The 24,375-nt window shown below is 41.2% G+C and overlaps 1 protein-coding gene across 2 annotated transcripts; it reads left to right on the forward strand.

Moving 5' to 3' along the window:
- The first annotated feature begins 194 nt into the window (after window positions 1-194).
- Window positions 195-24,222, forward strand: oafa (OAF homolog a (Drosophila)). Of its 2 annotated transcripts, XR_006760947.1 has the most exons (5): window positions 195-1,001; window positions 13,429-13,563; window positions 14,034-14,214; window positions 21,458-22,316; window positions 22,552-24,222. XR_006760947.1 is itself a non-coding variant. In XM_045703462.1 (4 exons), exons 1-4 carry the CDS (start codon window positions 771-773, stop codon window positions 21,733-21,735), a joined length of 825 nt encoding a protein of 274 aa, XP_045559418.1. In that variant the 5' UTR covers window positions 195-770; the 3' UTR covers window positions 21,736-24,222. The 2 variants fall into 2 exon arrangements, 1 of the variants encoding a protein (XP_045559418.1); XM_045703462.1 differs by having other exon boundaries at window positions 21,458-24,222.
- The last annotated feature ends 153 nt before the right edge of the window (window positions 24,223-24,375 follow it).

Below are 24,375 nucleotides of genomic sequence, written 5' to 3' on the forward strand. Positions count from 1 at the left end.
TGTGCAGTAGTGGCAACAACGCTTCATAATAACAAAAACGGTGTTATAATTATTCAGTTTACCTTCTCTTGTGGCCTATACCATACCATATGCTATAATTATTGTGCAAGCTTGGATTTTCTTGTTGGATCACAACCAAATCATCACATATCCTTGTGCTACCTTTCGAGGGTGCTGTGCCTTTAAGAGTTTGCAACGCTCATTGAATTCACAGCGCCGTCGCTGAAAGTTTTTGAGGCCATGCAAGTAGGATAGTCTGCTGTAGTTTGGATACTGAATGAAGTGACCGGACTGAATGAGAATAAAAGAAAAAATATGAGGATAAAAACAGAGAAGCAACGTGCTGTGTTACGATCAAGAGAGAGTGTGGGATAGTACATCGCGCATGATTCTGATATGCATTGAAGTCGTGCGGGGCAACGTTTTTTTTAGTTGTTAAAAAGTATCTGTGAAATGAAAAGCAGAGATTGAAGTCTTGATCGAGGTTGGTTTACCTACTGTATGCGTTTGACAATTCACCCGAGTCGCGTTAATGTTTGTACAAAATCAAATCAATCACAGCATGAATTATAGCGTAAAGCATGGAAGACGAACAACTGCTTGGATTTCATATATTTTTTTTTCTTCACAAAGAATAGATCGCAAAGGGGCTACCTGTTGAAACTGAAATGCAACTAAATAATTATCTGTTGATATTGAATAGAGACGGTTGGATTTCACCTGGACTTTAGTATTTTTCCTCTGTCAAGTTCAGTTCTGCGTCTTCTGGAATGTTTGGGAGTTGTGTTCCACCGGTTTCAGCTCGGATAAATGCATTTCTCTGGGCACTAATATTTTTAACAACGTTCGGACTTTGTTCAGAGCTGAAAGTTCGTGTTCGTTTAGCTGATGGACAAATCACAGAGGAAGTTCTAGAAGCAGACAGTGAAAAAGACTCCATCACACTTGAGTTCAAACAGGAAGATGGAACTCTCATAACATTTGTTGCTGACTTCAAACAGGTGAGTGGCTGCAAATTTGTTTTGCCCCACACCTTCACTGTTTTGTTGGGTTATTGCCCAATGACCACCTATGTTGCCAGCCTGATCAGAGGTAATGCAGATGTTGAATGTAGACTAATATACCTCCATGTAACTAACTTAGAAAACAGTACACCATAGCCTAATCGTGTTAGTGTAGCCTGTGTCATTTCAGTGCTGATGAGTTGACTCCCTGGCCATGGGCCCTCCTCTCCTCATACTGGTAAATTCCTCAACATGCATGAGTGGATAATCTGAGGTGGCACAACAAACTGAATATTGAATTAAGCTCTCGCTTGTAAGGATCGGTTTAGGAATGTTTTTCTTACTCTTTTGCAATACAACTCATGTCTTTACTCTGAGCCTGCTCAGTCCTATCAACACAGAAGGGCCTAGTCGGAGAGCAAGGACACCCATCTACTCCAGTGGTTCACAAACGTTGTTGTGCCAGGGACCGGAAAGCTATGGTCCTTCTTTCTTGCAGGACCAGTTACATTAAACAATGGCTACATTTAAAACTAGCACAAAATAACCGACTAAGCCTAAACCAGTGTCGGCTAACCGTAAGGGACCTGTCAGCAATATCTCCAGGACCGGTGCTGGTCCATGGGCCAGAGGTTGAGAAACACTGATCTACTCACTGCTTCAGTGTGACATGTGAACCAGCAAACATGCAGCCTGTTGCCCGGGTGCCTCTGGTCACTGTGCACTACTCTCAGACACAGACCAAAGGCATGCGTCTGTGATTGTTGCAGTCGCACAGAAACTGACAGCCTGGCAAGAAGTGAAGGGGGAGATTTTCTAGGATTAAGTGGGCATGTCTTACCTTTTTTGATCTGTGGTATGGTTCACAAATCAAATGGGAAATTTTGTGATTAAAAGAGGCCGGCACGTTGCCAAATCGGTGATGACACATCTCTGAGCACATCACACCATGGCTGTGAAGCCTGTTTAGCCAAATTAGCTACAGGCACTCTTTCCTCTTGGTTTCCTCTCTGTTTGATCAGTTCCACTTGGAGGCCTGCCTCTCCATTCCGTTTACATGTGGTTCTCATTTAACTCTCTATCTCAAGTATTTATGGGAAGTTGGATCAACTTTGACTTCAAGCGGCCATTTACTGCTCAGATCCGCATATGGAAAGGAAAGCTCTTAAACAGGGGATATCAAACAATGGGTAGCAGTAAATGGACAGAGTAGATATATATATCAATGGATTTGTTGCTGTAATGATTTTGTTCACGGGACCAGCCAGCTAGGTGTGTAGATGCTGTTATTATCAGTCATAGCCTCATGCCAAAATCCCCATGAGTTGGCATGGGTTGTGGGAACAGGAGTACTGTAATCTATGGGATCAGTACAACTATGAGAATCGGAATGAGTCATTCTGTGATAAGAAGAGGGGGGATGAACTGAAAATTTTACACAAACATGGACGTGTGGTGAAATGATATGGCTACCTAACAAACCACACCTCAATCTGTAGGAATGGATTATTCTTATTCCCCATTTGCATGAAAACAGCTGGAATGTGTACATTAATTTACCATGTTCAAGCAAGCACTTGACCCCAAAATGTAGCCCCTGATTCCCAAAAATTACATTTTACTAAAAAGGGAGATGCAATTGCCAAAGTCTCTACACTAAAATCAAAATACCACTGCTTTACATTGAACTCCAATGTTGTGGCACATTCAGAATTACCCAGGCGTAGCAGTTACGATAGCAGAACTAGAGCCATCATAACAGTGCTTTTGCAAACCTGATAACAAGTAGGGCAGGGTACCCCAACTGAATTTGGACCTCCGGTGTTTAAAAAAATAGATATATAATGATTATGTGTGTGTGTATTTGGACTGTAAAAACACCAGCAAATCAGCACTAAGTTATTTTAATTTTGTAAATCTGTTCCAAAGTATTCCCATGCATAATAGAGAGAAACAGTATGTAATCATGTGCAAATGTAAGCAAGGTTTGAAATATTGATTTAGTTAAATATTATATCAGTTTGGGATTCTTGCGGTCAATTTGCAGTTGACAAATGATTTGTAATTATGTTCCGGCCCACTGACCATCCTCTCGAAAAAAAGATTGAGACGCGGGCCAATCTAGTTGATGATCCCTGAAGTAGGGCATCATATTATAATTCTTGTATTTTTAAGTCTCTAGTCTAAGACGACCTAATGTAAAAACAAGTGTTATGTTACCTTGAATGAAAAGCAAAACCTCCCCAGAGTTTCACTTCAGGGCACAACCTCCAGCCCACGACACGGGTGGAATAAAATAGTTTCAGTCCTTCCTTTTTGAAGACAATCAACTGGGAATGTCTAACATTTTTGAGGGGAAGAACTATCTGGGAATGGTCACGATGATGCAGGCCAGGCCCGCACACACTCATCAGTGAGAGAATGTTTGTGGTCTTTCCCAACAGTTTGAATGTGAACCACAAAACTAGCTTGGCTGTGTCCCAAATGGCACCTTATTCCCTAAACACTGAGTATACCCTTTCCCCTCAAAACAGCTTTAATTTGTCGGGGCATGGACTCTACAAGGTGTTGAAAACGTTCCACAGGCATGCTGGCCCATGTTGACTCTAATGCTTCTCACAGTTGTGGCAAGTTGGCTGAATGTCCTTTGGGTGGTGGACCACTCTTGACATGGGGAAACTGAATGTGGAAATACCCAGCATTGTTGCAGTTCTTGACACAAACCGGTGCACCTGGAACCTACTATCATACCCTGTTCAAAGGCACTTAAATATCTTGCCCATTCACCCTCTGAATGGCACACATATACGCAATCCATGTCTCAAGACTTAAAAATCCTTCTTTAACCTGTCTTCTCCCCTTCACCTACACTGATTGAAGTGGATTTAACGGTGACATCTATAAGGGATCATATCTTTCACCTGGATTCACCTGGTCAGTCTATCATGGAAAGAGCAGGTATTGTTAATTTTTTGTATCCTCAGTGTATATAGGGAAAACACCAGGAGACAACAAACATACTATTTACACAAGGGAACATAATATTATTTACAGTACAGTTAAATTGGATCTTTAGAAAGAGGATACAATATTTATTTTTTTAAGCTAAACTTAGCTTTTTGCCTGAGTAACCTCTTGTGGCAGAGCATTCCACGATGACATGGCTCTATACATAACTGAGTAACCTCTTGTGGCAGAGCATTCCACGATGACATGGCTCTATACATAACTGAGTAACCTCTTGTGGCAGAGCATTCCACGATGACATGGCTCTATACATAACTGAGCAACGCATTAAATCTCCATTTTTGGTTTGGGTACCGTAACGAAACCATAGTGGCTTGTCTGGTGGGGTATGTACTCTATATATATATATATATATGTATAAGTATACCCTGGTTAGAATCCAGGCTGTATCACATCCAGCCGTGATTGGGAGTCCCATAGGGCGGCGCACAATTGGCCCAGCGTCGTCCGGGTCTGGCCAGGGTAGGCCGTCGTTATAAATAAGAATTTGTTCTTAACTGACTTGTCTAGTTAAATAAAGGTTACACACACTGACCAAAACGTTATTTTGTTGGAGTTACGTATGTCCCCATTACCAGTAAAACATAATCAAAACCTATTTCTTTCACTTACTTGCTGTTCATTTGTTCAGTCGTTTCATTCTCATCCAGGATTTCATCATACATGTCAAGCAGTGAAGTTTCAGCTCTCTGTCCGTGGCCTTTCTTCCTCGGTGCTGTCACTGTGTCCGTTTCCATATTGTTCAGCCGTGTATGTAACATTTCACGTAAACCCTGTTTCTTGTCTTCATTGAAGTACCGGTCCTTGAACATAGCATCGAGCATGGTGGCGACACAGTAAAGAGAGAATGCCACCGACTCGCTTGTTCACAGCCTGTGTTGGCAGTTTTGTTGAGCAGGCGTTTCAATGCCATGACAGAGGGCATCACGTATGCTGCAGGCGCAGTTGATGAGCTTATTTCTCGAGTCAGTTGTTCGACTGGAGCTAGCTAGTGTGTTCATGTTTCAAACATGTTCTCAAGTGCCATTGAAATGGCAGCAGCGGTATGATAACCAGCATATTCATGAGCATGCGACTTTCCTCAGTATGAAATCCTTGACGACCCAGTGTGCTATCAGACTTGGCATGCTCATGGGGCTGATATCGCTGGTCCAAATGTCAGTCGTGACCCTATTACTGTGCAACTCCGGTAGGGCAACATCTGAAAAATAGTGCACTTGGTAGTGTGGTCGAGCACCGGTACAATCGGCGAAAGCCAACATCGCCCACAACAGAGAACGGTTGATTGTCAAGGGCAATGAATACCATTATCTTGGTGTTAATGGATTTTGCCTTTTGAGTTCTCGCTGAAATCTTCTTACTCTTTGGATTGACTTCTCGACTTGTTGACTGCTCGATCCACACAGCAGACATTGTGGGCTAGGTTAGGAATGCTGTGTTGCACGTGTAGCGCAAAATTTTACGTGGCGTCATTACGTCATGTACCTACACTACCATTTAAAAGTATGGGGTCACTTAGAAATGTCCTTGTTTTTGAAAGGAAATCACTTTTGTCAATTTTGAAATAACATCAAATTGATCAGAAATACAGTATAGACATTGTTAATGTTGTAAATTACTATTGCAGCTGGAAACGACTGATTTAATGGAATATCTACATAGGCATGCAGAGGCCCATTATCAGCAACCATCTGTCGTGTCTATGGCATCATTCAATTTGAAGACTTATTTTATCAAATCAATTCTCTGTAATTATTGTTACATGATTAAACTAATCATGTAAATGTAATTAACTAGGAAGTCGGGGCACCAAGGAAGATCTTCAGATTATAAAGTTATAATTTTCCTAATTGTCTTTTAATTAATTATTCTTTACCTCACGTTAGTCTCATTCCAAACGTCGTAAATTGTTTATCTGCACGAGCCCAGGCTTTACTATGAATTATCCATACATCAATTGTCTTAATCATTTATTTACTAACTAAGTAATCACAGAAATGCATAAACAAACACAGTAGATATGGTTACAAGGAAACGATAGGGGAGGTTCCCTAGTGGACTAAGCCGATATGACGGCTTGGCGGACAAAGGGAAGTGGGTGTGGACTGAGAAGGGCGGAAAAGACAGTCACTACACAGTTGATAATTATGTTAATTGAAATGCTAATCCTTTGCACTTGAACGCTCACTCATTCGGGAATAATTGCAATCAATATATATATATTTACGCCCAGTGTGTCATCGTGGCCTCTGTTGGAATCGTCAGTCCCCTCTGTTGGAAAGTTCATCCGAGCGTCTCTCTCGCTGCTTACCTGAAGTCTTTCGTGGTTAGAATGGATACTTCAGAGTACCATTCAGAAATGTTCTTATAGAATAGATGTTTTGTCGGTCTTCGCATCCCAGGTTGATATAATTTCTAGCTGCAGACTAGTAATTAGTATCTAAGATTTGCTCTTATTCTTTCGGGATCGATATTCTCAGATTTTAAGCATTTCCAGCCTTGTAGCCAATGCTCCACGTGGTATGGTTAGGAATTCAACAACCATTACAACCTTAGCTTAAACTGAGGTTTTTGTGGTCTAAACTCAACCTGTGCCCCCTCGGTGTCCATCGATCTGAAGAGGATTTCTTAAGGAGGGGGTTTTATTCGTACCAGTAGAAAAGGGCTGTTCCATGACGCTAGATCATGTCTGTGCTCACGAGGGCAGGCCAATGACTTAGTTAAACTTTAAAGGGAATACAATTATTTCACATTAAAGGTTTCACATATTACATTTCACAAATTGTTTCATTTTTACTCATTTATTTTATACAAGAATTAGATGCAAACACCATAATTGAGAAATGTACATATTCAGAGAGATAGTCATGTGTGTTTCCTGTCCTCTCTGAGGTCACCAAATGAAACACACTCGTCATACCCGTCCCTTTAGGAGTTCGCTATGTAAAATCCTTTGTTCTCTCTGTCTCTTTCTGCATGGCCCGGGGGAGAGGGTCTCCTCCAGGAATTTACGACCTGAGATAAGTGTGTATGTGAGAGAATACCCAAAAAGGGCCACGTCATGACACATCACTCCTGTGTTCCAATGGCACGTTGTTAGCTATTCCAAGTTTTTATAATTTTGAAAGGCTAATTGATCGCTTTTGATACCTAGAAAACCTTCTGCAATTATTTTAGCACAGCTGAAAATGGTTGTGCTGATTTAAAGAAGCAATAAAACTGGCCTTTAGACTAATTGAGTATCTGGAGCATCAGCATTTGTGGGTTCAATTACAGGCTCAAAATGGCCAGAAACAAAACCTTTCTTCTGAAACTCATCAGTCTATTCTTGTTCTGAGAAATGAAGGTTATTCCATGTGAGAAATTGCCAAGAAACTGAAGATCTCATACAACGCTGTGTACTACTCCCTTCACAGAACAGCGCAAACTGGCTCTAACAGAATAGAAAGAGTGGGAGGCCCTGGTGCACAACTGAGCAAGAGGACAAGTACATTAGTGTCTAGTTTGAGAAACAGACGCCTCACAAGTCCTCAACTGGCAGCTTCATTAAATAGTACCTACAAAACACCAGTCTCAACGTCAACAGTGAAGAGGCCACTCCGGGATGCTGGCCTTCTAGGCAGAGTTCCTCTGTGCAGTGTCTGTGTTCTGTTGCCCATCCTTTTCTTTTTATTGGCCAGTCTGAGATATCACTTTTTCTTTGCAACTATTTAATCAATTTTAGAATAAGGCTGTAACGTAATAAAATGTGGATAAAGACAAGAGGGTCTGAATACATTCGGAATGCATTGTATGTGTGACCGATACTATAATTGCAGCTTATTTGTCTCACACATACACACTCTGGTTGAGATGAGCAACAGATGTTGGGAATATACCTGACACACTATCACTTTAAATTTACTATGCCTCTGTACCGACAATGCCACGGTCGTGTGAACGAGAACATTAGCTCTCTCTTAAGTCTTTTATCTGTGTTCATAAATGTATTGTGTTTCACAACTCCCTTAGCCCTCAGGCTGTCTTATGTCAAGATATTCTCTCTTCAAAGAAAAGGTATTTATGATACGCCCAAACAGTAAGCAACTCTTGGGATGAATTGATTTATTTCTATCACACACCCACTTGTTTGTAAAGAGCAGCGAGCACAGTGGTTAGCCTTTATGAGCAGACTCCCATTGCGATATATCTCTGACCCGTTTGGCAGCTGCCCATCCCTTTTTATCCTTTCATAGCCATCGCATATCTCCCAGTAACCTTGGACAAGTAGTTGGAAACTTGAACAAGAACTTGGACCCCGTTGCAGCACAATTACCATTGCATCTTTTTGTTTCCAACTTTTCATTATTATCTGGGTGGCTTACACGTTATTTGGTTGCTCGTGTGGGAATTCTGGGAAATTTCTCTCAGCATTTCCTCGTGAACATGAATTTGGGTCCGTGCAATGCATCTGAAGTCGACTCATTTACCAGATCTTATGCTTGACTGAGGCCATCCCACTTTGTCACTTGCACAAACTTGTCAGACTTTTTTTTTTAACAGGCAAGCAGTGTCACCTTTTCCAGGAAATATTGTGGTTTTAGGAATGGATGCCATACAGATTAGAACTCTTGGACCACCGGGGCCATCCAGTGAATCCATCCACTGTAGTTGTGTAAGCTCCCACTATTGCACTGAGTCATATGGGAAGGATATGGACTCCAACTCCCACCATGTATTGATCCCTGTGTGGAAGATCTGCTCCACAGATAAGAAATGGGTAGTTGCTCACTACACAGGAGCTGCAGGGCATTTCCTCAGGATATCTTTTAAGGTTAGCAGACAGTCAGCATGCACACTAAAGAGGGGAGGTGTGGAGGAAGAATGGTGTCTAGTTTATTTTTCTTAAGACGAGCTGCTTTCTGATGGTAGCCTTGTTTTGGTGTAGAAAAATAATTTAGGCTGCGTTGTTATTTAGTGGATCACTCTAGGCCAAGTTTGCTGTTTTGGCGATTTTTAGCCTGCTGTTTTCAGAGCCTGTTCCCATATTTAAATATATATATTTTTTCTCACTCCTGTGGTTGTTGGCTACACAGCACAAACGGAGCCTTTCTCCCATACTCATTGTCCTCTACTCTGCTCTCCCTGAGGACTGCCTCCTGGCCTCGTCCACTAGCGGATGTCTTTATTCTGCTCTGGGTCGACAGGCAGATGTTGTGCTTTGAACACTGCTAATAATAAAAAGGTCTCCTGTCATTCCCACAGTCGGAGACCGGCAGGAGGGGAAAGGGCAGGCACAGTAACGCCGAATACCTTTTGACCTTTTCGCAATCAAATGCACCACACAACACTAGACCTTTTTTTTAATTTTATTTTTATGACAATGGATATGATTTCTGCTTGGTTTAGCCCGTCTATACTCCATTTTTGGACTGCAGCTCAACAAGGAAAGCAAGCCACCTTGTAAAATCAACACTAAGAGATACGTTCTATCAGATATGGCCAATTTTCTATGTAATGTCAAAGGGGCCTGAACTCCAGTGTGTTTTTAAACTTATCAAGCAACAGATAATGGGAAAATGGCCATTCCTACACATTGTAGATGACATCGTTGATAAGACCTGTTTTGATGGTGTTATTTATTTTACTTTAATGCGTCTTTTCTTTTCAAGGGATAACCAACTCAATCTCAAATTGAAGTTTGCTATGTTTATATTCAGGATCTTCCTGCCTGTCCTGTGAGTGTACTTTGGGTTGTCACAGTTGTGGCCTCCCAAACATGATTGAGCTACGAAACGTATGATGGTCCATAAACAAATGTAATGTTACCATTTCTTTGGGTCATAAAAATATACAACTTGTCTTATCTGCGTCGCGCCATTTACAGTGCTATTGTTTGGCATAAGGGGAAGGAAAACCTAGGTGGGCAGAACAATTACACCGTGGAAATGATCAGTAAGTATTTGCTCAATGCCTGAGCAATTTGGATTCTGAAGAGGTTGCTCTGGATTTTGATGTCCACTGCCTGTTGCAAGATATGAACTCTGGGACAAAGGTGGGGGCTGGAGCTGTATGGGACTGAAGCAATAGCTGTAAGCAGGGGCGTCGCCAGCGTCGAGCCTTTGCATGAGCAAACTCATTTATAATGACTTTAAAGTGTTTAATTTTCTAGCTAACTGGTTTCCAATTGAAAGGATGACAAGGCTGTTCAACCTGTCTTGGCACATTGTAGATCTTAGTTAGTTCTTTATAAGTTCCAGCTTACTAAAGGCACGTTCGCCTCCAGCAACTGTTCCAGGCATTGTACGGAAGAGTCGCAGTGCAACGCACACCTCTCCAAAAATGTTCTGTAGCTGCATCTCGTGGATGGCATTCAGGAGCTCTACAGGACGAAGACCATCTGAAAAAGTGGCACCATACCGTCTTTAATGTCGCACTTCATTTTCAAATCCATATGTGAGACCTTTGGTGTACTTGTTTCTCAATTTGTGGCAAGATAACCAAATTTGTGTTTCAGTCATTTTCCTAAATGTATTGGTGAAAAACTCCTCGCATATAGCTGCAATCGTGTGGAACCGCATGTCCAAATGACTGATTTGAACTATCCAGAGCCACATAGAACACTGTTGTGAAATCCAGTGTCTGACTTCTGTTAATTTGCTATGTCATCTTCACTCTCATCAGGGGAAACTCCTCTGCTCCTCTACACCAACTAAGTGTGCCAATCAGTGCACTGACATTTTAAAACATTAGATAACAAATGGGCTTGGACTCCTAGGAAATGAAAGGCCAATTTTCTGAATGTCAAATGAGAAGCCATGTCTGTTCATTTTAGATATCAATGCAACACACTCCTCTTGTCAGGGATGTTGCTGAATGTTGGGTAAAACGCGTAATTCTATATAATTATGTGGTCATATTTCCGCTTTTAGCAGATGGGCTTATTTTATCATGTTTTCTCATAGCACTTGGCACATTTTATTTTTATGCACAAATATGTAGTTCAAATATTAAAAGTGGTCACTGTTTTGGTAAAAAGCTGAAGGATGTAAATGTAACCACTCTCAAATTCATAAACAGCTATGGCTGCAAGGACAGACCATACATGATGTGTCATTTTATAACTTTAAAAAATATATATTGGAGTCAATCAATCTTATATTTTGGGCTGTGATGGGGTTCCATGAGGCAAAAGTAATATTTCAATATTCAATGGGTATAAATCATTCATTCAAAAGTCAAGAAATCAGATTGCCCTTTTTAAACTTGTTCACAGAAACCCAGTTCCTGGTTTTGATAGAACAAAGCCCCTGATTTAAAAAAAGAATAATAAAAAATATTTTTTTTATTACAGATTCTCCTGACTAGTGTACAATGCACACTTCAGTTTAGGGGCATATTTAAACATGAAAATGCTTGAATAAAAATGACCAGTCGTACAGTTGTTACAGTCCTATCACACAAATGTGTCAACAAGTTCAGTTATCTTTGTCATTTTAATTGTCAATCTTTTAGGTTTGGGCAGCTGTGGATACAACCAGTGCCAGTCTCTGAAGTGCAAGGGAAGTAGAGTGGGCCAACAGGAAGGGTTGCACACACTCCTCACCCCATTAGCATTCCTGTATGTGTCCCAAATGGCACCCTATTCCCTACATTGGGCCCTGGTCGGGATACCATTTAGGACACAGCTCCTATCTATCGATTAGCTCTTTGGCCCTAGCCCCTTTTAGCTGTTTGCGAATCTGGATAACTAAATCAGACTAGTGGTGAAGCTTCCATCATATTGTTTCCACCTTACAGATGTACTAACATCAAAGGGTTAGGGCCAGAGGTAAATGGTAGGGAGTGAATTGGAGCCGACTATCTATGCAAATTGATTTGAGGTGGCCAGTAGCTTGTGCTCAGTCACCATCTGCTGCTAAAGAGATTTGCCTTTGCCGACAAGGCATTTGCATAATGCACTGATTTAAAAAGAAAAGAAAAAAAAAACATTACCAACCCGCTTGCCAGATTTTTAAGTAGGATCTATCTTTTGATCGCTTTGGCTTTAATACTCTCTCGCATGGTGCCTTGCTCGTGACATGGCTTATTTGCATTCTGTCATCATATGAGCAGGTGTACTACTTTTTAGCCATTTTCTGACACCGCCCATCATTGGTTGCACATTTTCTCACTTATCCTGTAACCTGACGTCTGTCTTTTCTCGAGCGCACAGTGTTGCTGTGGTAGTTAGGCCTGGGACTTGGAGGGTGCCAACCTAGTGTGACTTGGCACAAGAGCTTCTGTTGCAGCCCAAAGTTAGGACTACTCCATGATCCTACTGGTGCTGTTGTATTTATAGAACAGAGGGTGTCCTCTTATTTGTTTTTAATAAATTATAGCCATTTACCAGGTTACTGAAACCACCCCCAAAATGCCATAAATGGTTTTAAAATGTGCCAAAAAAAAACATTTTTCTTGTACAAAAAAAAAACACTTACGTTTTCGCCTTTTTTAAATTCACACACAGTAGGTCTCCAACATACTTTTAGAGCAGGATGTTAAATGTAACATATAGCTGTCACCCAGTCTTAACACCTGCCATAACACAATGCTGGGGTTGGAGAAGCCTTGGCTGCATTACCATGTCCTCCCCTTGTACTACCCCCTGCTGCTCTCTGCCTGGGTTTCTCCCCTATGATGGTGGTTTCAGAGGAGAGGAGCAGTGCTGCTTTCCTGTAATTACCCTGAGTGTGCCTGGTGCAGTCCCTCCGCGGGCTGTCTGGTTCTCCGCGGACTGTGTGTGTGAGAGATGTCAGGGAAGGGAGAGCTGATGAATGGGGGAGACGGGTCTGTGGCTTTGCTGTCCTCGGCTGGAACTTTCTCTTTATGGCCTTGGGGCCGCAGCCAGATCTCTCGTTCGGTTGCCAACAGCAACAAAGTTGTGGTAAAACCTTCCTTCCAACATCTTCATTTTTCTGCTTTGTTCGCAAGAGTGTAATGAGATGATTCATCTTTTTGAAGTTATGGGTGTTAAAGTTCAAGAAGAACTCTTTGGGCACCGATTTGACTGTGTAAATAAACAGTGCTAGTGAAAGGAGACTGAATGTGAATTTATTTCCAAATCTTTCATTCTAATGTGGTTTAGTGTGTAACGGTGCAGATGCAGAATGAAGGATTCAGTTGCTTAACTTGCATTCCAACCTTGTTTCAAGGCTACTATACTGGTCCAAAACAGTATGGCACACCCTAGCAAAACGTTTTAAAAATGGTAAATGAAAATCTTTCTTTCTTATTGGACAAGTCCAGGAAGTCCCTCGCTGTTTCAATTGTTTTTTTGTTTTTCTTCCGTATGGTGCATAATGAACACGACCCAGATCCTTATGCAGTTGCAGTTACCCTGCCTCACAATCGGTCTCCCTCCTTCCCTCCCCTTCAGCATGTGAAGATCTTCCGGGCGCTCATCCTTGGGGAATTGGAGAGGGGCCAGAGCCAGTACCAGGCCCTGTGCTTCATCTCGCACCTCAACCACAACGAGTTCATCCCCAGCGAGTCCATGGCCCGACTCAGACAGGTATGTGTCACCCACCGGGGTTCTAACCCGGGTCTCAGGTGCTTCAAGACTGTTAGTTGCTGAGTTAAAGGCATTAGCTCAGGGAGCTAACAGAAGTATTCAGGTCTCAGGCAAGTTTAGTCATCGCATGAGAGTGGATCCAAACCTCCTCTCTTACATATGCACTAGTAATACAGAGAAATGAACTTTCTGAGTTGCTCTGTTTGAATATGTTGAAAGTGTATCCTTCCGCTCCTTCAGGTAATCACTGATCTAACAGCATGATACTTGCTAGCAAGAGGTTCCTATGTAGCTTCCACCTATTCCTGCTATGTCAGATCAGTGATAACACCAAAGGAAGGGTACAGGGAATAACAAATAATAAGGCCAGTGGGTATCCTTGCTGGGAGTGTTGGGGAAGTGAATGAGCATGATCCCATTTGATAAAGTGACCATGGCGACATGACTGACTTTGTCCTGCGGTCCACCAGAAAAACCCTCAATCCATTCGCACGGCGGAGGAGAGGCGGGGCCTGGACCAGCTGACCATGAACGTGGCGGTGAACCTGAGCCAGGCGTGGCAGCTCAGCAGCCACATCCACAACATGTGCAGCGAGGCCCGGGAGGCTATCTACACCCGGGAGAGGGACGTCAAACATTGGCTGGAGAGAGGTCAATAGAATGAATATGTGGGCACATCGTCACACAGATTTGAATGGATTTTGGGCAACCGACATATACAACAAAATGCACAATGTGGACCCAGAGGATATCGCTTGAAAGTATTCATTTAAAACGCTTATTTCCAAAGTGGTCCTCAATGGTAAAAACAATAACACATAATGATTTAAAAGACAAAACAAAATTACGAACAACCATAAATACATGAATTTATATTGACATCCTAAAAAGTGGCACTATTCACTGCACTTCTCCCTAACCTTAAAAATCAGCCATATTAAAACAATCTATTAATTGCACGTCATACCAATCCTTCAGATAATACACCTGACCAGCAGTAGGGGGCACAAGGGGCAGTGGAGTGGTTTCCCTTACTATTACAACCTTGACCAAATTAAACTTTGCCTGCTTTTTAAAGCTATTTTTAATTTTTATTTGCTTGATCTCCAAGGGAAGTCTATTCCATAGACAAATGCCTACAGTGAGGGGGAAAAAAATATTTGATCCCCTGCTGATTTTGTACGTTTGCCCACTGACAAAGAAATGATCAGTCTATAATTTTAATTTTAGGGTTATTTGAACAGGTGAGACAGAATAACAACAACAAAATCCAGAAAAACGCATGTCAAAAATGTTATAAATTGATTTGCATTTTAATGAGGGAAATAAGTATTTGACCCCCTCTCAATCAGAAAGATTTCTGGCTCCCAGGTGTCTTTTATACAGGTAACGAGCTGAGATTAGGAGCACACTCTTAAAGGGAGTGCTCCTAACCGCAGCTTGTTACCTGTATAAAAGACACCTGTCCACAGAAGCAATCAATCAATCAGATTACAAACTCTCCACCATGGTCAAGACCAAAGAGCTCTCCAAGGATGTCAGGGACAAGATTGTAGACCTACACAAGGCTGGAATGGGCTACAAGACCATCGCCAAGCAGCTTGGTGAGGTGGTGACAACAGTTGGTGCGATTATTCGCAAATGGAAGAAACACAAAAGAACTGTCAATATCCCTCGGCCTGGGGCTCCATGCAAGATCTCACCTCGTGGAGTTGCAATGATCATGAGAACAGTGAGGAATCAGTCCAGAACTACACGGGAGGATCTTGTCAATGATCTTAAGGCAGCTGGGACCATAGTCACCAAGAAAACAATTGGTAACACACTATGCCGAGAAGTACTGAAATCCTGCAGCGCCCGCAAGGTCCCCCTGCTCAAGAAAGCACATATACATGCCCGTCTGAAGTTTGCCAATGAACATCTGAATGATTCAGAGGACAACTGGGTGGAAGTGTTGTGGTCAGATGAGACCAAAATGGAGCTATTTGGCATCAACTCAACTCGCAGTGTTTGGAGGTGGAGGAATGCTGCCTATGACCCCAAGAACACCATCCCCACCGTCAAACATGGAGGTGGAAACATTATTCTTTGGGGGTGTTTTTCTGCTAAGGGGACAGGACAAGTTCACCGCATCAAAGGGACGATGGACGGGGCCATGTACCGTCAAATCTTGGGTGAGAACCTCCTTCCCTCAGCCAGGGCATTGAAAATGGGCCGTGGATGGGTATTTCAGCATGACAATGACCCAAAACACACGGCCAAGGCAACAAAGGAGTGGCTCAAGAAGAAGCACATTAAGGTCCTGGAGTGGCCTAGCCAGTCTCCAGACCTTAATCCCATAGAAAATCTGTGGAGGGAGCTGAAGGTTCGAGTTGCCAAACGTCAGCCTCGAAACATCAGCCTCGAAACCTGTTTTGCAGAGGGGGTCAAATACTTATTTCCCTCATTAAAATGCAAATCAATTTATAACATTTTTGACATGCGTTTTTCTGGATTTTTTGTTGTTGTTATTCTGTCTCTCACTGTTCAAATAAACCTACCATTTAAAATTATACTGATCATTTCTTTTTCAGTGGGCAAATGTACAAAATCAGCAGGGGATCAAATACATTTTTCCCTCACTGTATATGGAAAAACGTGCTCCTCGCAGTACCGTTTACTCTTGGGATTTTACAAGACATAACACTAGCTCTGGTATTGTGACTGTGTTGGTTATAGACCATATCAATGTGGTTTTTCATGTAGTCTGGGGCACGATCCTTTAAGATGTCAAGCATATGATTTAAGTTGGTCCACTCTGGACTCAAGGCAACAAGTCCACCTTCTGGAACTCCTGTACCCCTATGTGGGTCCTAGGGGAGACATTCAGCATATACCTGATAACATTATTTTGCATGACCTGCGTTGTCTTTTTCAGCTTTTTTGATAGCCCACTATACCTAGCAGAGTAGGCATAATCAAAATGACAACTGAATCAGGGTTGAGACAAGCAGTTTAACTTTAATGTTAAAATATCTAGTGTTATAATGTACATTTAATTTGTTTGCCATTTTAGATTATTATTTTTTTTGCAGCAATCAGGTCTCCAGAAAGGGATTTATCTAGGGACACAAAGATAAGATACTTGTTTTAGATTCTCTCTCCTTGCCTGCACAGTTTACCATTATCTTGTCAGCCCTAAGCAATCTATGTTTTGTTCCAAACAAAATCAATTCAGTTTTTACCAAATGTAGTGACAATTTGTTGTCAGACAACCAATCTCTAACAAAATGCAATTCCTTAACTCAGGGTCTTTATGTAAACTGCATCCTTCCATGATACCAGTATGGGTGAATCATCAGCATAAAGCAAGAGTTTGCACTTTACTGTATCTGGCATATCATTAATGTATATAAGAGAGGCCCTAAAATGTATCCCTGCGGTACTCCAAATGCCTCCGACAGAACATCACCAACATTACATACTTGTGTTCTGTTGGTCAGATAAGACCTAAAACAATTCACTGCTACATAATTTAGACCCATGCATTTCAGTTTCATCAGGAGAATATTATGGTCCACAGTGCCGAAAGCTTTCTGCTAGTCTAACACCTGTATAGTTCCCCTTCTCACTTTTCTGCTTAATGTGGATATGGCAAGTATCAGTGGAATGAGCTGTTCTAAAGCCAGATTGTAGTTCATAAAGAAGTTTGTGCTCAAGAAGGTATCCCTCAAGTTGATTTAAAAACGAATCTCTCAACAACTTTGGATAAGGTGCTGAGGATTGACACAGGTCTGTAGATTCCTACATTTGTTTAACTGCTCTTCTTGTGGAGTGGAACCACCTGGGCTGTTTTGAGATCCTTGGGAAATGTACCACTACTAATAAATGTTTACAATATGTTATCATTTTAGCAGTGACACAAGCACTATTCTTTGAATTGTGCAGGAAAGTTATCCAGCCCTGTTGCTTTGTTTATGCTTAATGAGCACAGTAGTTTAACTTTGTCCTCTATTACCATGCACAGCTCAAACAAATAATTTGTGATACCTTTGCTATGGTAAAAGTAGTTAATGAAAGACAGGCCATAGTGTTCAGAGCAGAAGGGTAACTTCTTAACCAGAGATGAGGCTATAGTGGTAAAAAAATTGGTAAAATAATGTGCAACCTTTTGCCTGGTCATAACATAAAACATCAATATCCAGGCCAATACTACAGGATTTTACATAAGGGGGAGTTTTTAAGCCAATGTCCATTTAAAAAGTTCTAAAGTACACGAGGCTGATGTAAGTTGTCATTAACGGCATCTATATAATGTTGGGATTTGGTCTTATCCATTTTGTATCTTGCCTGGTTTCTACAGTTAATATAACCATCATAATCTTGTTGTAGATTTGTCCTTCTGAATCTGGCCAGGTAGCGATCCCTTTTCCTTATGAGGTCTAAGATCTCGGAAGTGATCCATTTCCCTGACCGCTGTTTGATTTCAATTTGTTTCATCGGAGCATGAGTCGAGTGCAGACAAACAGATCGTTAAAAAGATACCAAGCTTGATCAACATCACAGTTTAGTACATGAGACCAATCCAAAATTCCAAGGACCTCTTTTTTGAGTATTGTTTCATAGACCGTACCTTCATGAATATATTACCTGGCTCTAGTAGCATTATGGATGTCTTACGGGTACAGTAGGTTACCATATGATCACTAAAACCAATATTTAAGACTCCTGACTGGCAGACATTCTCTTGATCTGATTCAATAATCAAATCCAAAGTTGATTTACTGTCAATACACACCCAGGTTGGCTCAACAATCAGTTGTTCTAGTCCAAATAACTTATTTTTAAAGTTATACAGGGCATTTACTAGTGTACTTTTCTTGGGTGATAACTGCACATTTGTATTAAAATCGCCGATAACACACACCAACAAGTATAGGACGACATTCAGGAAGAAGTATATCTACCCATGAAACCTCAAGACCATCCATTTTCAGATCTGAAAGAGGATTAAAATGCACATCATTCCTAGTAAAAACACACACGCCGCCACCGTTTCGGTCAATTGTATGAACGCTATAACATGGTAGTTCAACCTCATGGTTGGATGGGTCAATTGAGGACGATGTCACAGTAACTACTGCAGCTCGTGTGTTAGAAGCAAGGAATTTTAGTTCCTCTAATTTCAGCAAGGAATTTTAGTTCCTCTAATTTCAGCAGCAGGCTCTGCGTTCACATGGATAAAATGAAGTCCTCTCCGGTTGAAACAGTCAAACATGTCATTTTCTGTGCCCACTGCTGATACATCGACTATCTCATCTAGATTGCACTCATCATCCCTGCTTGTGTCCAGCATCCCAATGTTTGGCACCGCATTTAAACAGCATACATTGCAAACAAGCAAAATGTTACTTTGAGACTTTACAGCTTCATCATATGACAAGGGGTTGATAGTTCCACACTTTATGAACAAACAAATGTCACAATCCACTGCTTTTGAATTCTTCCTTACTGTCTTATCACAGTTTGGGCACAGTTGTTTAGCTTGCTTTGTGGTGTTTGGGCCAGGACGGGTGTACAGCATAGCAGGCTTAATGTAACACGCAGCCGGTCTCAGCGGCGTTTACTGTGTACCTTCCCCGAGCGGCTCAGCTGTTCCTGTAGGAAAGGTGATATCAGGTGCTGGTGTTGTGCCGAAAAATCTCCCCCTGCCATACCCCCCCTTTGCGTTCTTCATTGCTGCGACTTGCTTGCTAGTTGAGATTTCTGCTCTTCACTCCGTTGTCAGTTTAGCCTACATTTCACTGATCTCAGTAGCAGAAAGCATTTATGTCTGCAGTTTTCGGGTTGGCCATTTGTTTCAAGTGTCTGTGGCGGTTCTAGCTTGTATGGCGCCCCTCAGCGGTGGGCGGCTGCCCATGTCGTCCGTACATAAATCCGCTACTGATTTTATATTAGTCTATAAATCAATCTCTTTGCCAAAATTCGTCATATCCCCCGTGTTATTCGACTAGTATTTTTGAAAGTGTAAGGATAATAATTCAGCTATAATTGTTCTGAAATGTTTATTGCTTGCCAACATTTTACTCCCTCTATGTTTAACATAAAACACATTTATTAATTCAGTTTCCTATCCTGATGTGAAGTTTGTTCTATAGAAAGTATTTCACTCTGATGTGTGCCACAGAAAGTATTTGACTCTAGCCACAACATTTAAGGAAATTAGAAGGGGGAGGGGGGGTTCTGGCAGGGGGGAGATTTTCGGCACAACACCTGTTCAGTTGCTCATGGCCGAAGTTCACAGTATGAAAGCGAAGATTTCCATCCACGTCTTTCGGTGTTGGTGGAACGGGAGTTTAGGATAATCGCCATGTTTGAATTGTAGAATAAATCAGAAACGCCAAAGCAAAACTTCTGGCTAAAGCCATAATAGTATTGCACGTTGCGATGTACAAACAAACAAACAAACAATACTCGAATAGCAAAAAATAAATTAAGAATCTGTTAGGTGAAAATAATAAGTGATCTGCAGTGGTGTAAAAATATTTTAAGGTAGTAATTAAGTAGTTTTTAGTGGGAATGTATTTGAGTATTTATATTTTGGACTACATTTACTTCACTACGTTCCTGAAGAAAATAATGTACTTTTTACTCCATAAATTTTCCCTAAGACCCAAAAGTACTCATTACATTTTGAATGCTTAGCAGGACAGAAAGTGTCCAATTCACATCAAGAGAACACCCCTGGTCATCCCTACTGCCTCTGATCAGGTGGACTCACTAAACACAAATGCTTTGTTTGTAAATTATGTCTCAGTGTTGGAGTGGCTATCCGTAAATAAATAAAAATGGTGCTGCCTGGCTTGCTTAATATAAGGATTTTGAAATTATTTATACTTTTGATACTTTAATTATATTTTAGCAATTACATTGACATTTGATACTTAAGTATATTTAAAACCAAATACTTTTTAGACTTTTACTCAAGTAGTATTTTACTGGATGACTTAATTTTCAATTACGGTATCTTTAGTTTTATTCAAGTATGACAATTGGGTACTTTTTCCACCACTGGGGATCTGTATCTTTCACAGTCAATGTTTTGGCCTAGTGGCTTTTCTCAAGACAAGGTACACATTACTCCACCTTTGTGTGGACGTGGAATAAAAGATGCAGATTACCTTTTCATTTTTGTCCTCCCAGCTTCTCTTTTTCATTTGGAGAGGTCAGCCCCTCCCTCGGTGAAGTATGATTGACTGGAGTGCTGAGCTGGAATAAAAGCCTTCACACACTATGTCCTCCAGGAATTCAGTGCCCACCCTTGGTCTAGACCTTAATCACACTCTCGCTCCAAGTTTAATTCATCCAATACATGTTAGCTCTATATGTACACTACCAAACTAGCCCAGTTCTACTTCAATAACACTATTAGTATTTGACAATGTAAAAAAAATACACAATTGACTGTAAAGTCACACTCTCTCCCTGATAGTCTGTTTTGCTCCTATAGCTCTCTTGCTCTGAGTGTATATATGGCTCAACTTTAGGCAATCACTTTTTGTGATTGTTGATAGTTTTTTTACGAAATCTGGCTGAAGAGCCCTGTGTCTTTTTAGTTTATATGAAGTCAACCGTGTCTAGTTGTAGATAATGTACTACTGTACTGTAAAAAATGTAGCCTAATGGTCAGTGCAGTGCACGGTGAACCATCTGTGATTGAATAGAGATAGCAGCACTCTTTTGCATGGAAAAAGCTCCTTATTACTAGCCTAGTCCCAGATCTGTTTGTGCCATCTTACCAAATCCTATGGTCATTGTCACAGTGGGTGTTGGCAAGACCGCAAAAACAGATCTGGGACCAGGCTACCTTAATTAGTGCATTGACTCACAAATATGTTGCTTGCTGCACCTGTAGGAGTGGAGGGCTCCATGTTTGAGATCCTGCCCCAGTCGGTGGACGTGGTCCCGGTCCTGCTGTCGTGCCGCTCTACGAGAGACCTGTGGCAGCCCTGCTCCTGCAGCTTCAGCCTGCGTCTGGAGTGGTACCCCTGCCTGCTCAAGTACTGCCGCAACCGCGACACCACAGGCAAAGGCAGCCCCTACAAGTGCGGCATCAAGAGCTGCAGCAAAGGCTACCAATTCACCTACTACGTCCCCCACAAACAGCTCTGTCTCTGGGATGAGGAGATTTAGCAGCACACTGGCCGTGCAGTCAGACCCCTCCCCCCCCCCCCAAACAAGCCAATGCTTTTCTTTTCCTCCCTTATTTAATTTGGATATCACGTTGGAGTTCAGTTCATCCTGTCGTGAGATGATAACAGTTTGATGCCTTAAATGGAACAGTTTAGGTTGAAATTGAGACCAAAGCTATACCCTCTCAATGACTCCTTTTGACATTTCCTATAGTTGGGATATGATGCTGCCGAAGTGTCCAGGTTACCTACTGTGCAACCTAAAGTTACTCTCACACGTTTGTCCCCAGCTAATAGAAAATGACTACAAGAACCTCCTCTCATAAGGACACGTTTATGCATACGGCTGGACAGTGCAGCTTCTTTTCTACATTTCTTGCCCAGTGGGATGACTGGTGAAGGAACAATGTTCCCATTATGTTGTCACAGGAAACCGTGGGATGCAAGATCGGAACGGTCAGTTGGACAGTGACTTATGACGTCATAAACACAGCTTTAGCCAGCTCTCTTCCTGGTCGATGGCAACTCGGGTTGCAATCAACAATGTTTCTCTGATGCTGGGATTATTTATTTGGTTGCAAGGTGAAGTTATTGAAGATTCTTATGTATAAAATGACTAATCTGAAAAGTTTTCTTTGATATAAACTTCATCCCATTTTGTCTTTGATTTGTGTCAATTACAAGCTTAATTTCCAAAAATTCTGCATTTGTTAGCAATTAGACAGAATTGTAGCAAAACAGACAGATTATATACACAGTGTTATAAAACATTAGCAACACCTTCCTAATATTGAGTTGCTCCCTCTTTTGCCCTCAGAACAGCCTCAATTCGTCAGGGCATGGACTCTACAAGGTGTCAAAAGCGTTCCACAGGGATGCTGGCCCATATTGACCCCAATGCTTCCCACAGTTGTCAAGTTAGCTGGATGTCCTTTGGGTGGTGGTGGACCATTCTTGATACACACGGGAAATGGTTGAGTGTGAAAAACCCAGCAGCGTTGCAGTTCTTGACACACTCAAACCAGTGTGCCTGGCACCTACTACAATACCCTGTTTTTCAAGGCATTTCAATATTTTGTGTTGCCAATTCACCCTCTGAATGGCAAACATACACAACCCATGTCTCAATTGTCTCCAGGCTTAAAACTCCTTTGTTGACCTGTCTTCTCCCCTGCATCTACACTGATTGAAGTGCATTTAACGGGTGACAATAAGGGATAATATCTTTCAACTAGTCAGTCTGTCATGGAAAGAGCTAATGTTCCTAATGTTTTGTACCCTCAGGGTATATAGTGAAAATGTCTGGGCATTGTATTTAGTTAACAGTATAGATGTTGATGCTAATTTAAAGTATATTGTTGAAGAGCAAGTTACTTCTATCTATTCTATTACAGTAGCCTCAATGTTGTTTTTCTTCTGTCAATGTGATTTTTCTTGGGACCAAATTTCATGAATCCCAATTCACCATGGAAGGTCACCTCTGAGTATTTGTAAACCGTCTGGGTTTGAGAGAGAATGCCACTAACTTGAACATCATTCACAGCTCAATCACTGATGGCCATGATTTTTTTCTTTTACATAAATAACATTTCATTTTGACAAAGGTCTCCAAGTTGATTTGCTTATATTTCATTATTCTTTAAAGTTTGGCGGCAAACCACAGTAAAGATTCACAAAGGAAATATTCTCCAAGGAAGGGCTGAAGTTGCAACTTATTTGATTTGTGTTCACTTTTTTCACTTATCATGGAATGGAACTTTCTGAGCAATACTTCCACCTGTCGTTAATGCATGAATGGAATGCATTAAACTTCAACACATTGATTATTGGGGGGAAAAAAACATCTAACCATAGTCAGTGAATCCCTTTTACCGTTATTACATTTCACCTGTCGGTTCATTTCATTAACATCACAATTTGTTAAATGTACGGGTAGGCCTTCCTGATTATCACTTAGATATGTGATTCCATTGCACACAAAACACTTTGATCAGGTAGGACTAAAATAATCAGCAATCTGTAGGGAAAAGTCCAATTTTATTCCACAATATGATCTCTTGTCTGCTATCCGATTCCTATACCTCATTACATAATTTTACATCTTGAGTAGCTTAATGTGTTTAATCATATTCAGTAGTAACTGGTACCTAATTGTTTTGTTTAATTCTCCTGATTTTATTCTGTCACATTATGCTAATGCAATGTCTTTGTTCGCTTTGTGTATGACATCTTCCATAATTGACCAACCAAAATGTCCTTTTTTTGTTGTTGTAAAAACCCTTCAAACTGTGGCCATTCTATGGTAACCTATGTGCCTTAACACTTCAACTGATATTTGTGCAACGTAAAACTAAAGTCTCATATTTTTCTATGTAAGAGTTGTGTATGTTTGCAAAGAGCAATACCACAGAAAATGAAGTAATTTACAATTCAAAAGTATATTTTGCTTGTAAGGGTTCAATAAAGGCACCTCTTTTTTTGCACTGCACTTTTGTGGGTGGTTTTATTCAGCAAAAATCTGAGCAAATTCAAAAACTTCAGAACGAGATTCACTGACACCTACCATGCTTCAGGTACAGTATACATTTTCATGTAGCTTCCATGTTCCCCACTTGTACCAGAGAACATTTCTACAGAAGGC

Source organism: Salmo salar, chromosome ssa20 (assembly GCF_905237065.1).
Source record: "Salmo salar chromosome ssa20, Ssal_v3.1, whole genome shotgun sequence".
Lineage (NCBI taxonomy): Eukaryota > Metazoa > Chordata > Actinopteri > Salmoniformes > Salmonidae > Salmo > Salmo salar.

What these genes read in the sequence shown, in the direction of transcription:
- oafa (XM_045703462.1), top strand. Translation starts at nt 771, where the DNA reads ATGTTTGGGAGTTGTGTTCCACCGGTTTCAGCTCGGATAAATGCATTT. An exon ending in TTGTTGCTGACTTCAAACAG is followed by an intron (nt 1,002 to 13,428) that starts GTGAGTGGCTGC and finishes CCTCCCCTTCAG; the next exon opens with CATGTGAAGATCTTCCGGGC. An exon ending in CCATGGCCCGACTCAGACAG is followed by an intron (nt 13,564 to 14,033) that starts GTATGTGTCACC and finishes GCGGTCCACCAG; the next exon opens with AAAAACCCTCAATCCATTCG.